This window comes from Nomascus leucogenys, chromosome 23, assembly GCF_006542625.1.
Source record: "Nomascus leucogenys isolate Asia chromosome 23, Asia_NLE_v1, whole genome shotgun sequence".
Lineage (NCBI taxonomy): Eukaryota > Metazoa > Chordata > Mammalia > Primates > Hylobatidae > Nomascus > Nomascus leucogenys.
Genome location: NC_044403.1, coordinates 26,568,816 through 26,583,600, shown reverse-complemented (window position 1 = coordinate 26,583,600; position 14,785 = coordinate 26,568,816). Strand labels below are relative to the sequence as shown.

The window sequence follows — 14,785 nt, the reverse complement described above, 5'->3', positions numbered from 1 at the left end:
AGCTACTCAGGAGGCTGAGGCGGGAGAATCACTTGAACCCGGGAGGTGGAGGTTGCAGTAAGCCGAGATCAGGCCACTGCACTTCAGCCTGGCAACAGAGGGAAACTCCATCTCAAAAAAAAAAAAAAAAAAGAAGAAGAAGAATTGAAAGCAGGGTTTTGAAGAGTTATTTGTACACCTATGCTCATAGCAGCATTATTCACCACAGGCAAAATGTGGAAGCAATATAAGTGTCTACTGATGGATAAATGGATAAGCAAAGTACGTACGGTCTATATGTAAAATGAAAATTTTTTTCTTTTCCTCAAATTCCTCTGATACAATGGAATATTATTCATCCTCAAAAAGGAAGAAAATTGTGACATATGCCACAACATGAACGAACCTTGAGGACATTATGCAAAGTGAAATAAGCCAGCCACAAAAAGACAAATGCTGTATGATTCCACTTATATGAGATACTTAGAGTAGTCAAAATCATAGACAGAAAGTAGAATGATAGTTTCCAGGAGCCCAGAGGGAAGAATGGGAAGTTATTGTGTAATGAATATAGAGTTTCAGTTCTGCAAGATGAAAAGAGTTCTGGAGATGGATGGTGCTGATGGTTGTACAACTACATAAATGTACCTAATACCACTGAACTATATATATAAAAATGGTTAAGATAGTAAATTTTGGCCAGGCGCGGTGGCGCACGCCTGTAATCCCAGCACTTTGGGAGGCCAAGGCGGGGCGGATCACTTGAGGTCAAGAGTTCAAGAGCAGCCTGGCCAACATGGTGAAACCCCGTCTCTACTAAAAATACAAAAATTAGCTGGACATAGTAGTGGCAACCTGTAATCCCAGCTACTGGGGAAGCTGAGACTGGAGAATTGCTTCAGCCCAGAAGGCAGAGGTTGGAGTGAGCTGAGATCGTGCCATTGCACTGCAGCCTGGGCAACAAGAGTGAAACTCCGACTCAAAAAAAAAAAAAAATAGATAGTAAATTTTATGTTATATGTATCACAGCACAATAAAAAATAGGGGGGTGTCGAAATCTATACACAAATGTTTACAGTGGCTTTGTTCATAATTTTCCATAATTGGAAACAATGAAGTGTCCTTCAACTGGTGAATGGGTAAACAAATTGTGGTAACTACTCCTTAGCAATAAATAGGAACAAATTACTGATACATGCACCAACATGGATTAATCTCTCACGGACCATGTTAAATGAAAGAAGCCAGACTTACAAGACTAAATACTGCAAATAGGGTATGATTACAGTCATATGAATTTTGGAAATATCAAAACTACAGAAACAGATAAAAGATCAGTAGGCACCAGGGTCTAGCAGTTGGGGGAAGATTTGACTACAAAAGAGCATGGTGATTTTGAGGGTGACGAAACTGTTCTATAGTTTGATTGTGGTGGTTATACGACTCTACACTTTTGTGAAAACTCAGAGAACTGTATGTGAAAGGGTGAATTTGACTGTCTGTAAATTAACCTCAATAAATCCGACTTCTGAAAGAACAATAATAAAATTGAGCCATGTGGTGCTTCCATGACACACATCTGAAACAAGATCACATAGAAAGGTTGAAAGAATGGAAAAAGATACATCAAACAAACACTAACCAAAAGAAAGCTGGAATAGCTATACTAATATCAGACAGATTGAAGGCAAAAAGCATTGGTAAAAATGAGAGTCATTACATTAAAGGAACAATTCCCTAGAAAAATTCAATATTTCTTTTTTTTTTTTTTTTGAGATGGAGTCTCGCTCTGTCACCCAGGCTGGAGTGCAGTGGTGCGACTTCAGCTCACTGCAAGCTCCACCACCCAGGTTCATGCCATTTTCCTGCCTCAGCTTCCCGAGTAGCTGGGACTACAGGCACCCGCCACGACCCCTGGCTAATTTTTTGGATTTTTACTAGAGACGGGGTTTCACCGTGTTAGCCAGGAAGGTCTCGATCTCCTGACCTCATGATCCGCCCGCCTCGGCCTCCCAAAATGCTGGGATTACAGGGGTGAGCCACTGCGTCTGGCCTAGTGTTTTCACATTATCCATATTACCTTCTATTGCTCGTGAATGCACACATGCACACACACAAAAACTGTCCTTTCTGGATGGTGTGGAGGACCACTCCATAGATTTTATCCACTCCACTGTAGTGGGCTGAGGAGGATCGACTCAAACTACCCAGCATTGACCAACCATCTGCCACGTGCAAGTTGCTACAGAGAATTCAAAGTTGAACGAAGTCATCTTTGAGGAGCTGTAAGACCTAGTTTCACTAGAGGTCTAGGCATTGGAATGGAATGCAAAGAGATAAGGTTGGCAACATAAATTGAGGTGAGGTCACAGTGAGGCTTGAATGCCAGGGAAGGCATGTTAGTGAAGGTTTATGAGCAAGGAAATAAAAAGCATGGCCACACTTTAGGGAAATGGTGTCCCGGAACATCTTACCTTCTTGGGTCGTAAAGTCATCTTCAGCAAAGATGTTAAAGTTGCCGCACAGCCCACAGGTCTTATTCAAGTATCTGTCTGACAGCAGGACTTGAAAGTTGCCACTGCCATCGATCCTGGCCACAAAGCCATAGGTCTCACCGGACAGCTTGGAGTATCCAGCCTCGGTTTCTAGATACAGCCCTTTGGAGGCATAGGGCATGGAGACTCTGGAAGGCAAAGGCTAAGTTCAGAAGTGGGCTTCTCGTGCGTTTTCTGGATGTCTCTCCCACCTTCTAACCCCAACCCCATGTTGTAGGGTTCGGACCACGGTGCAAAGTGGCTGAGGACCTGGACCAGCAATCGGGAGACCTGGCTCTCACCCAGCCCTGCTACTCACTTCCTTGGAACATTTGTTTCCATTCTCTGGGCCCCAGCTTCCTCATCTAAAAATGAGGGAGTTGTGCCAGGAGACCCCTAGGGTCCTTTCCAACTCAGACATTCTGGGCTTACCTTTGGTCCCCCTGTGTCACAGTACCATTGACAAACAAATGGATGTCAAAAAATTCCCCAAGATACACGGAGAGGCTCACTCTCTTGCCATTCTGGAAGTCCCCTGAAAGAGAAAAAAGTCAACAGTAGTGATTATTACTCCCCTCAAAAAATGAATACACTGATTAAGAATCATTATTTACATAACCTTTTCTCAGCAGAAAACACCCCAAAAAGTCTTTACAAGTGAGCAACAAAAATCTCCCTAAAAATCTCATTTTCTCACCCATTTTTCCATTCATCTAAAAATAATTATTGAGTGACTTCTGGATACATAGCCCTCAGGTGGGCTCCCATATATCACAAAAGAAAAATCTAGAAGCATGATCTCTTGCTTCTGGGAGTTTACAACCTGCATATAAATAGAAGACAAACATGCAACAATTGAGTATATTGTAAGGCAGCAAACAAAAAGGCAACATTGTGAGTTACTGGTAACAGGTGCTCTAGGAGAGTGTTATTTATTAATTAATTCATTTATTCATTCATTTATTGAGACAGAGTTGTGCTCTGTTGCCCAGGTTGGGGTGCAGTGATGTGAACATGGCTCACTGCAGCTTCTGTCTCCCGGGCCCAGGCTATCCTCCCAACTCAGCCTCCGGGGTAACTGGGATCACAAGTATGTACCACCACACCCAGCTAATTTTTTTTTTCTTTTTGTAGAGACAAGATCTCACCGTGTTGCCCAGGCTGGTCTTGAGCTCCTGGGTACAACTAATTACAGGCATGAGCCACCCCCCTCCGGCCTAGCAGTGCTATTTAAAATGGTATCGGTCGGGTGCAGTGGGTCACGCCTGTAATCCCAGCACTTTGGGAGGCTGAGGCAGGCGGATCACGAGGTCAGGAGATTGAGACCATCCTGGCTAACACGGTGAAACCCCATCTCTACTAAAAATACAAAAAAAAAAAAAAAAAATTAGCCAGGCTTGGTGGCGGGCGTCTGTAGTCCCAGTTCTTCGGGAGGCTGAGGCAGGAGAATGGCGTGAACCCGGGAAGCGGAGCTTGCAGTGAGCCGAGATCGCGCCACTGCACTCTAGCCTGGGCGACAGAGCGAGACTCCGTCTCAAAAAATAAATAAATAAATAAAAATAAATAAATAAATAAAATGGTATCTTAGGACAGCCCAAGTCAGAATCCCTGGGCTGTTTGTTTAAAATGGAGATTCATGAGCTCCGCCTAAGTTTACTGAATTTGATTATCCAGGAGTTTACAGACGGTGTGGGTCAAATGCCTTACACAGCACATAGAATTAATAAGGACACACTAAATGGTTGACAATGGAAATGTCTGAAGATCCAGACACACGATAAAATAGGCTCTGAGAATGGTGTGGTTGTGAGGGCTGAACAGGGCAAAAAGGGTGATGGGATGGTGGCCAGCATGAAAGAGGAGACACAGGCAAGAGATACTTTTCACAGCGTGACCAAAGCTTAGCAAGCCTCACCCAGTTTCTGAGAACTGCGACTCGTGGTGGGTCTTTGATATTCAAAGATAACTAATTAGTCGTAAGAATCAAAAGAACCAGAAGGGAAAAGAGAGAGTCTGGTCTCAAGCCTTGGAGACTGAGAAATTAATGGAAATAGGGAAGATAGGGGCAGCCAGAGAAAACAAAGAGCTGACATGTGGGGCACAATGCCTTGAGGTCCTGAAGGAATGGGGCATAGGACTCAGGGGTAAAGTTGTTCTTAAAAATGAGCAAATCTCTCTTCTCCCAGAAGGGATAGGGGAGTGTGGGCTTCTTCTAGGCAAGAAGAGGCTAAGATGTCTGTGGAACCAAGCCCAGTAGACCTGGCAGGTCTGTTGACTCAAGGTGTTGCTGCCATGGCCACAGCCGCAAAAACAGGGAGCTGGGGCAGGGGTCTCCTCACTCCTACCCAGGACAGGAAGAGTCCCCAGCAGGGCTCTGGGCTGAACTGAGGCTGCAGGAGGACAACCACACACACAGACACACACATACATACCACATGCACACACACCATGCACACACATAGCATGCACCCTAGAACACACAAACACTGCAAACCAACCCGAATGAGCTACAGAATAGACTTGTTTCTGGTGGAAATTCAGTGAGGGCTCTCCCATGTAAACAATAAGTCTATTCTAGGAATAGTCTTGAATGATATGCCAGCAGCAGTGGCCACCAGGAAAGACACACAGACCCCTCACAGTCCATAAACCACATTCTGCGGAGCTCCAGGTCAACACAACTGGGAGAAAATGGAGATGTCCACCAAATGAAAGGGGACTCGTCCTGTTTGAGCTGAGGCATCTCCTGTGCTCCGCATTCCCACCTAGAACAGTTTTTACAGCAAGCAAACCTTTAGAAGCTGAACAAACTTACTGACAGCAAGAAATTGGCCAAAGAAAAACAAACAACTGGGAAAGTGATTGCATAGAGAAACTTTTTTTTTTTTTTTTTTTTTTTTTTGAGACAGAGTCTCGCTCTGTTACCCAGGTTGGAGTGCAGTGGTGCAATCTCGTCTCACTGCAAGCTCTGCCTCCCGGGTTCACGCCATTCTCCTGCCTCAGCCTCCCAAGTAACTGGGACTACAGGGGCGTGCCACCACGCCCGGCTAATTTGTTGTATTTTTAGTAGAGACAGGGTTTCACCATAGCCAGGATGGTCTCGATCTCCTGACCTCATGATCTGCCTGCCTGGGCCTCCCAAAGTGCTGGGATTACATGCGTGAGCCACCGCGCCCCGCAAAGTAACTTTTTTTTCCAGTAATTTATTTATCAGTAATGGTAGAATCTGAGTGAGGAGTATGTGGATCTTGAAGTCTTTCAGCTTTTCTGTATGTTTGAAAATTTCCATAAGAAAATGTTGAAAAACCAAACAAATGGGACAACCAGGTAACAACCTCCAGTTTGCACCCTCTCCCATCCAGGGCCCTAGGCATTTGCACTGGGCCCAAGACCAAATCCCTCCCTCGGCCTTTTCTGGGGCTGGAGCTCTGAACACTACACACAGCCCAGAGTGAGCCCACGCGACAGGGTAGGAACCTACTCCACACTCCTCACTGGAGACCTGCCAGAGGAGAAGCCCCCACCTGCCGGATGGCAGACACATGAACGCACGAGGTCTGGGCTCAGGCGTCTGTGTCCCTATCACCACTGAGCCTGTCTCCCCATCAGCGAATCCTCCTTTCATCCCATCTCACAGGGAGTTCTGCCTCGGCTTCACTGGGTAACTCGACCAACATGTCACCTCTGAGCCAAAGGCGTCTCCCTCCTGGAAACGGGAAAGGAACCCCCGTGAGCCCCTCCTTGGCGTTTCTCCTTCTCCTGGGGATGCAGAAAGGGTGGGTGGGACCAAGTCTGCCAGGGACTGTGGCTGGAGAATGGGTAGGGAACACTTCAGAGGAAGCCAGGCAGCTTGGGGTTGGCATGGCCCTGCAGCTGCAGCTCTACAGCTCTTAGAGGCTTTCAAAGATGCAAAATCACTTAAGCAAGGTATTCGTTCCACAGGAGGCAGAGCTAAGCGGGTGCCACAGGGGAGCCCGGAGGTCGCTATGGCTATAAGTTTGAAAAGTAAGGCCTGCAAGGCTGAATAAACCAAGAATTCAGCAGAAGCAGAAAAATCAAACAGGAGGGAACCAGGAAAAGTGTATGGGAGGGAAGGAGAGCCCCAGCCCTCCTAGAGTAAATAACAGAGGAACCTGCCCACACAGGCTGCGGGGCTTGGGGCTGGCCAGGCAGCAGACCCTGGGGTAACTCGCCCATCATCACAGAGCTAGTCAGTGATGAAGAGCTGGGACTCAAGCCCGAGCACTGTTTTAAGTACGTGAAGGGCTTGCTCTGGGCGGCCCCAGGAGAGACCAGCATCAGGAAGTCCAAGGGGCAGCCCAGGGCTCAGCTGTGTGAGGCAGCTCCAGGCAGTCAAGGGAGGGGGTGCTGGCTGCCCCGGGAGCTTCACCTACTGCAGGAACTGGGGCTCCTGAAGGGGATGACTCAGGTTCTGCTAACCAGCTCCCACCCACCCAGAGACAAACCAAAAACAGCCGTCTAGGGGCAGGAGTGGGACTGCATCGTGCCCTTCAGTGAGGATTGAACTGCATGGCAAGGAGAATTCCTGGCCCTGGATGGCTGAGGGGGCTTGAAGAGCAGTCAGTCCACAGCCGCAGCAGGGGAGTGGCAAGGGAATTTGGGGTTTTGTTTTATTTTGTTTTGAGGTCTTGCTCTGTCGCTCAGGATGACATGTAATGATATGATCACAGCTCACTTCACCCTCAAACTCCTGGGCTCGAGCAACCCTGTTGCCACAACTTCCCAAATAGCTGGAACTACAGGTGTGTGCCACCAAGCCCAGCTAATTTTTGTATATTTTTGTACAGATGGGGGTCTCGCTATGTTGCCTAGGCTGGCCCCGAACTCCTGGGCTCAAGCAATCCTCCCGCTTCAGCCTCCCAAAGCATTGGGATTACAGGCATGAGCAACTGTGCCCAGCCTGGCAATGTGATTTTTCAAAGTGTGATCTAGGGAAGCCTATAATTCAGAAAAACATACTATGGCAGCAGAAAGGATCTAAATAAGCGGCTCTTAAACTCTTTTGCTCAGAAAGCACAGTAAAAACACAATTTATGACTCAGGACACACACACACACACACATTTCATATCATATTTACCCTTGCCGTGTGCCATGCACTCTGATAATTTTCTGATGTTTTCTATCCTATTCTATTCTGTCTTTTTAAATGCTAGTTATAACCACTCAACTAATTTTAGGACCCATGGCTCATGACTCAGTTCGGAAAACAATGATCTAGGCTGACTTCATTTTACAGACAGAGAAACAAAGGCCTAGGTTTACGACAGGATTTCTCCACGGTATCACTATTTCATTCAGGGCCAGACACTTCCCTGTGCATGGTGGGAGAACCAGCAGCCTCCTGGCCTCTACCTACTAGATGCCAGCAGCACCCACCTCACAGTTGTGACAACCCAAAATGTCTCCAGACACTGCAAAATGTCCTCGGGGGGAAAATCACCCCGACTGAGAACCCCTGGTTTCCACTGTGGAAATGGAGCAGAGCCTACCCTCAGGCTTTTTTGACTGTCCAAATCCCCTTTTTGCATCACAAAGCTGCGTAACAGGGCATCAGAGTGTTCTAGATTGCACTAACCACCAAGGCAGGGAGAACTCCAGATCAGCCTTGCATTTTATTTGCCTCATTCCCTCGATGCAGAACTCAGGGGGATCAGATGATGTGCAGCCATTAGGAAAACGAGCCATTAGAAATTGCCGGTGATGGCCGGGCGCGGTGGCTCACGCTTGTAATCCCAGCACTTTGGGAGGCCGAGGCGGGCGGATCATGAGGTCAGGAGATCGAGGCCATCCTGGCTAACATGGTGAAACCCCGTCTCTACTAAAAAATACAAAAAAATTAGCCAGGCGTGGCCGGGCGCGGTGGCTCACGCTTGTAATCCCCAGCACTTTGGGAGGCCGAGGCAGGCGGATCACAAGGTCAGGAGATCGAGACCACGATGAAACCCCGTCTCTACTAAAGATACAAAAAATTAGCCGGGCGTGGTGGTGGGCGCCTGTAGTCCCAGCTACTCGGGAGGCTGAGGCAGGAGAACGGCGTGAACCCGGGAGGCGGAGCTTGCAGTGAGCCGAGATCGCGCCACTGCACTCCAGCCTGGGCGACAGAGTGAGACTCCATCTCAAAAAAAAAAAAAACAAAAAGAAATTGCCGGTGAGCCCAGGAGAGACCCCTCCACTCCACAGACCTCCAGGTTAGCACTTCGTATAACTCTTAGGAAAAGAGGGGCTGGCTGTCACCCCAAAGAGGCAAGACAAGCCAGCGAAGCTCTCCCAGAGGCTCCCACCAGGCCTGTTGAACGCAGTGATTAAGGCACTGAGTGAGGAGTAAGCTCCTAGCCCACGGATTACAGCGAGAGGAATCCTGGGACCTTCAGAAGCAGGCCAGGATCTGGAACTACAGTCAGACCTGGGCGCTCTCTTAGGCTTTAGTGTGGAACTCACTCATCTGCATTTCCAATAAACACTCTACCTTCTATGCCTGTGATTCTGGTGCAGGTGACCCTCCCTCCAAACTGAGAACAGGGGTCTGGTCTGACCATGCCACGGAAACTAAGGCTCCCCGGGGGCAGTGACTCAGCAGGCTGTTGGTTGTTGATGGCTCTCTCGGCAGGTCTGGGAGCCAGATCCTGCAGCCGTAGCTTAGGAAGAGCAGTCTCTGCGGAGGAGCAGGAACCAGGACTCCCAGAGTCTCTCTCTGGCCTCTGTGCTGCCTGGCAAAGAGCCGTGTCGCCTTGGCCTCGAACCCTGGAGCCTGCCTCACCAGGAGACAGAATCAGGGACAGGGACCTCGCCTTGGCACCAGGTGGCCCTTCATGTGCGTCCATAAACACTTTACCCAGGATATGAATAAGGTCCACAGGCACTCGGGAGGAATGTGGATGTGCGATTTACGGTCAAGGAGACAGGATGTCATTGGAGAACAATGGAACAGAAGGTGGGCATGTGCACGGAAACTAAAACTGCAGGGCCCAAGTCCTGGGCTCCCTCCCCTGACCCAGTGCCCCCTGGCTGCCCTGATGCACCAGTGCCAGCCCACCCCCCTCTAATTCTTCCTGTTCTCCCACACACCCCAAACCTGCCACCACCACCACCAACAGACAAAACAGCCACCCATTCTCTATGACGTTAGCAGCACGGTTTTGGTGAAAATGAAACCAGCTTACATTAAAGTGTGTTTGATCCGTAACCTTGTTTAGGCAAACGATCTCCCAGAAAATGGACACTTTACAAGGGCAAGTAGCTTATAAGAAAAGAATAGTGACCTGGCGGGGAATCCCACCAAGGGGTTTTGAGGTAGACAGGCCTTCCATGGCCCTTCAAATTCCTCTGTGGCCACTGAAGCCCAGAAAATGGTGGCCCGAGAGGCCAGACCTCTAGCGCAAACCTGTGTGGATTATGAGGGGGGGATGAAACTGAAATGACCCTGACCTCACAGAAATGCCTGGGGGCCCAGCAGCCCCCATCTCTGCACGGCGATTCCAAGTGAACACCCCATGTTAACCTGGCTGCTTTCAATAACTCAGCTTGGCTAAGCAGTCACATTTTCAGATAACCTGTCTCCCTTGATGCTCACAGTATCTCCATTTTAAAGATGAGGAACCGAGGCTGAGGCGGGCGGATCACCTGAGGTCGGGAGTTCGAGACCAGCCTGACCAACATGGAGAAACCCCATCTCTACTAAAAACACAAAATTAGCAGGGTGTGGTGGCGCATGCCCGTAATCTCAGCTACTCGGGAGGCTGAGGCAGAAGAATCGCTTGAACCCGGGAGGGGGAGGTTGCAGTGAGCCAAGATCGCACCATTGTACTCCAGCCTTCCAGCCTGGACAACACAAGCGAGACTCCGTTTCAAAAGATGAGGAATTGGAGGCTAAGACAGCACAACTGCCCTCGGAACACTCAGTGAAGAGGGAGAGCAGAGGAGAACACGGGTTTTCCGACTCCAGCTCTGGCTCTGTCTGTGCTTCCATTTCCTGCTGGGGACAGAGCTACCCAGTTCTGTGGGACGGAGACCGACCAGTGAGCACGAGTTGATGAGCCCAGTGCTGGACGGGTGGAATGGGCAAGAGAGCTTCCTGAAGGAGGTGACAGAGACAGCCCAGAGGCACCAGTACACGCTACATGTCCCCACCTGGGAGGGCTACCCTGACATGGGGAGGGGTCTGGAGTTGGGCTCAAATAGGGGAAGGGAGCTTTTTCAACATGCTGACTTGGCTCTCTGAGCCCAGAACACGAACTGTGTCTGGGACTAAGGTATTAGTATGTGTTGTTTACAAGCCCGTCTCAGGACAGGGAGTCCAGAGCAGAGCTGAACTAACAGATTATGGCGTCCAGACAGCAATCCACCCCCCCGCCCCGGCCCCCACCCCGGGCATTGCAGTGTCTCCATCAAAATCTTCCTCTGGTCACTTCTTTTTTTTTTTTGAGACAGAGTCTCACTCTGTGCCCAGGCTGGAGTGCAATGGCATGATCTCTGCTCACTGCAACCTCCACCTCCCAGGTTCAAGTGATTCTTGTGCCTCAAACTCCCGAGCAGCTGGGATTACAGGCGCCCACCACAATGCCTGGTTAATTTTTGTATTTTTAGTAGAGATGGGGTTTCACCATGTTGGCCAGGCTGGTCTCGAACTCCCAACCTCAGGTGATCCGCCCCCGCCCCTCGGCTTCCCAAAGTGCTGGGACTGCAAGCGTGAGCCATTGCACCCGGCCTCCTCCGGTCACTTCTAACCATCCATCCCCACTGACAACCCCAGAGCCATCACAGGTAGGGGTCTGTATCAGCTCTGCTGTGATTTATAAAATGGGAAAATCCACTTAAATAAAATCTGGGGTCACCAAGGTAGGGAGGGCATGAGACTTCAGCTTCCCAGGGGCAGGGGTTCGGGGGTTCTCTCCAGCTGCTCTTCCAGCTCCTCCCCAGCTGCAGCCTCTGAAGCAAGTTGGGACCCTCACAGTTGGTGACGAGGATGACTTTCTTGATTTGTCATGCCCTGGGGCGTCTCTGGACTTTTCACTACCTCCCTGGTTACCACGGCCAAGGCCACGCCGCCCCCTACCTCTCTCCTTTTCAGGACCGTCTTGGCAAAGAACCAGTTTCCTCTCCCCACTTCCCTGCTGCACAAGACCCTACACTCTTTCCTCACAGCCTGCGGAATCGACTCAAATTCCCCATCAGACTCCAAGATCCTACACTGCAGCCTCACCCAATGGCCCAGCCTCTCAGCCTACTCTCCTCCAGTCTTGCGCCCTCAAAGTCTGGTTACCCACTCTAAGAGCAGCAGCAGCAGCTGGGAAATTGTCAGAAATGAAATTTTCAGGCCCCCCTTCCAGATCTACTGAGTCAGAACTCTAGGGGCAGGGCCCAGCAATCTGTTTGTCACAGCCCTCCGAGTGGTCCTGATGCAGCCTGGAGTTTGGCAACTGCTACTCCAGCCACACTGACCTCCCCAGGGCTCCACGTCAGGAGTACATGCCCCTTTCAGCCTCCCCACTTCTCATGCTGTCCCCACGGCATGCAGCACCCTCCCCTGTCCTCTCTGGCCAATCAAAGCTCCTTCTCCAGGGCTCCTCACACACACTCTGCAAACATCTTCAGGCCAGGCGTGGTGGCTTATGCCTGTAATCCCAGCACTTTGGGAGGCCGAGGCGGGTGGATCACCTGAGGTCAGGAGTTCAAGACCAGCCTGACCAATATGGTGAAACCCCGTCTCCACTAAAAATACAAAAATTAGCCAAGCATGGTGGTGCCTGTAATCCCAGCTACTTGGGAGACTGAGGCAGAAGAATTGCTTGAACCCAGGAGGCGGAAGTTGCAGTGAGCCAAGATGGCACCACTCACTGCACTCCAGCCTGGGCAACACAGCAAGACTCCATCTCAAAAATAAATAAATAAATACATAATCTTCAGCACAACAGAGAACTCAGTGAGCTAAGCACCAGGGAACAGATGAGTGAGACATGCTCCTTGTCCCTGAGGAGCTCATGGAGGAGTGGGAAGGATGGCAGGGCCCAGAAGTCATACGTGATAAGTTTCCCAGCAGAGTCAGGGCAGGTGGCAAAGATGGCCTCAGGGAGACAGCAGGAATGCAGGGAGCTCATAGCTATAGCCAGGTGCCAGACAGAGCCTAGCCCAGTGCTGGGCACACGGAGGACCCTGCATCAGTCCCCGCTGACTGATGGAGCAATGACCCCAGGAGCCCTATAGCCCAGATCTCAGTAAGTGTCTGGGTGTTGCCAAAGACTCCTTCCTTGACCAAACTTGAGTGGGGCGCTTCTGAGCCCTCTTCTAGATTAAGCCTTGGCCTTGGGCTCTGTCTTTGGCCCGCGCAGTCCAGTTTTTTTTTTGTTTTTTTGTGGTTTTTTTTTGAGATGGAGTCTCGCTCTGTTGCCCAGGCTGGAGTGCAATGGCACGATCTCGGCTCACTGCAACCTCTGCCTCTCGGGTTCAAGCAATTCTCTGCCTCAACCTCCCTAGTGGCTGGGGTTACAGGCGCACACCACCATGCTCGGCTAATTTTTTGTATCTTTAGTAGAGATGGGGTTTCACTCAAACTCCTGACTCATGATCCACCTGCCTCAGCCTTCCAAAGTGCTGGGATTACAGGCGCTCAGCCACCAAGCCCGGCCTCAGTCCAGTTTTAACAAGAATCCTGCTGGGTCGATTTAGAAAGATGCCTCCACCTTCAACATGTGATCAGCAAGACTGCCTGCCTTCAGCAAGACTCCTGTCAAGCTGGGTTAGCCAGAATCCCTCTTACTCCTGATGTTTCCTCTTTGTAATTTTCTACCACTGACCCCCTGCCCTCCTCCTTGGCCCTAAATCTTCATTTTTCCTTGTTGTATTCAAAGTTGAGCCCTCTCTCTCTCCCCCTCTGCAAAACCCCCATGGCAGCAGTCCCTCTTGAAAGTCTTCCTTACTTGCTTTAACAAGTGTCATGAATATTGTTTCTTTAACAGCATGAGCTTGTCCATTGCCATCTCCGTTCCAAGGCTGGGGTCCCCACGTTTGCTAGGTTTTTTGGCATCCCTCCCTCACATGCCACACACATTGATTACTTTTTAGTATGTGGAGGTCCCCAAACCATAATCCTCCGTCCCTGCCCCTCCCAACCTTGGCAAGTGTCCTCTCTCCTTAGTCCAGACAAACGTTCTGCCAGCCTGAGAGGCCTGGGATCAAAATCCAGCTCTACCTTTCATTTTTTTTTGAGACGGAGTCTCGCCATGTCGCCCAGGCCAGAGTGTATCTCAGCTCACTGCAACCAGGTTCAAGCGATTCTCCTGCCTCAGCCTCCCAAGTAGCTGGGATTACAGGCACACAACACCACACCCGGCTCATTTTTGTATTTTTAGTAGAGATGGGGTTTCACCATGTTGGCCAGGCTGGTCTCAAACTCTTGACCTCAGGTGATCCACCCACCTCGGCCTCCCAAAGTGCTGGGATTATAGGCGTGAGCCACCGTGCCCGGCCTCAGCTCCACCTTTTATTGTCTGTCAGGCCTTGGAAGGATCGTGCAACCTCCATGGGCCTTGGTTCCCCATTGGTAAAACTGGGGTGACTACAGCTACATCCCAGGGCTGTTATGGGGATACAGGGACATGGCAGGGATAGTACCAGCCCTTCTCCAGGAATACAGGAAGTCCTCAGCATAAGCTGATGTTCTGATCCACAGGCCACCAAGAAAACAACAACGAGTCTTCCCTTTGGCAAGGAGTTTTATACGTTCCAAAGCACCTTCTCTAGTTCATCATTAGCTTTGATGCTGTGGAGTTCCCGGGCATCGCCTGGACCCAGAGCAATGGACACAGTGAACTACCAAAGAGGAAGACTGTCTTCATCCATCCCACCCGGCTCCCGTGGGGAGAGACCTGGGGAAAGCCAAGAGGGGCTACGTGTCACAGAAAGGCTGTTCCTCTCCTTGTTCTCAGCAGTGACCTTTCAGCTCAGACACTGTCCCGAGAGCAGGAATCCTCCCCCACACCAGGGCTGAGCTCAGCCAGCCCTCCCTCTGAATTCCTCCCCGCAGTGCCCAGAACTCACCAATAATCGAGAAGGAGCGTTTCTGGCAGTCCCCTGCCAGGAGGTAACTGCAGTATCCCGCAAAGCTGTACATGCTCCCGTCAAAGGTGTTGATGAAGTCACTTCCGAAGAGGCTGCATCGGGCCATGGATGACCTGCCGCGAGTTCCTTCTGCACAAAGGGTCCCTGGAGGGAGAGGCCACAGGTTGGGCTGGTGGTCCCAGGCCACAACTGGGA

At 50.1% G+C, this 14,785-nt stretch overlaps 1 protein-coding gene across 1 annotated transcript in view; it reads right to left on the bottom strand.

Moving 5' to 3' along the window:
- VWF (von Willebrand factor) overlaps positions 1-14,785 on the bottom strand; it is a 178,833-nt gene that overhangs the window by 160,750 nt on the left and 3,298 nt on the right. Inside the window, exons 3-5 of the mRNA XM_030804480.1 lie at positions 14,570-14,734; positions 2,946-3,048; positions 2,454-2,662 (exon numbers count right to left, since the gene is read on the bottom strand). Of these exons, the coding sequence (XP_030660340.1) occupies positions 2,454-2,662; positions 2,946-3,048; positions 14,570-14,734 (477 nt within the window). The remainder of the gene's footprint in view (positions 1-2,453; positions 2,663-2,945; positions 3,049-14,569; positions 14,735-14,785) is intronic.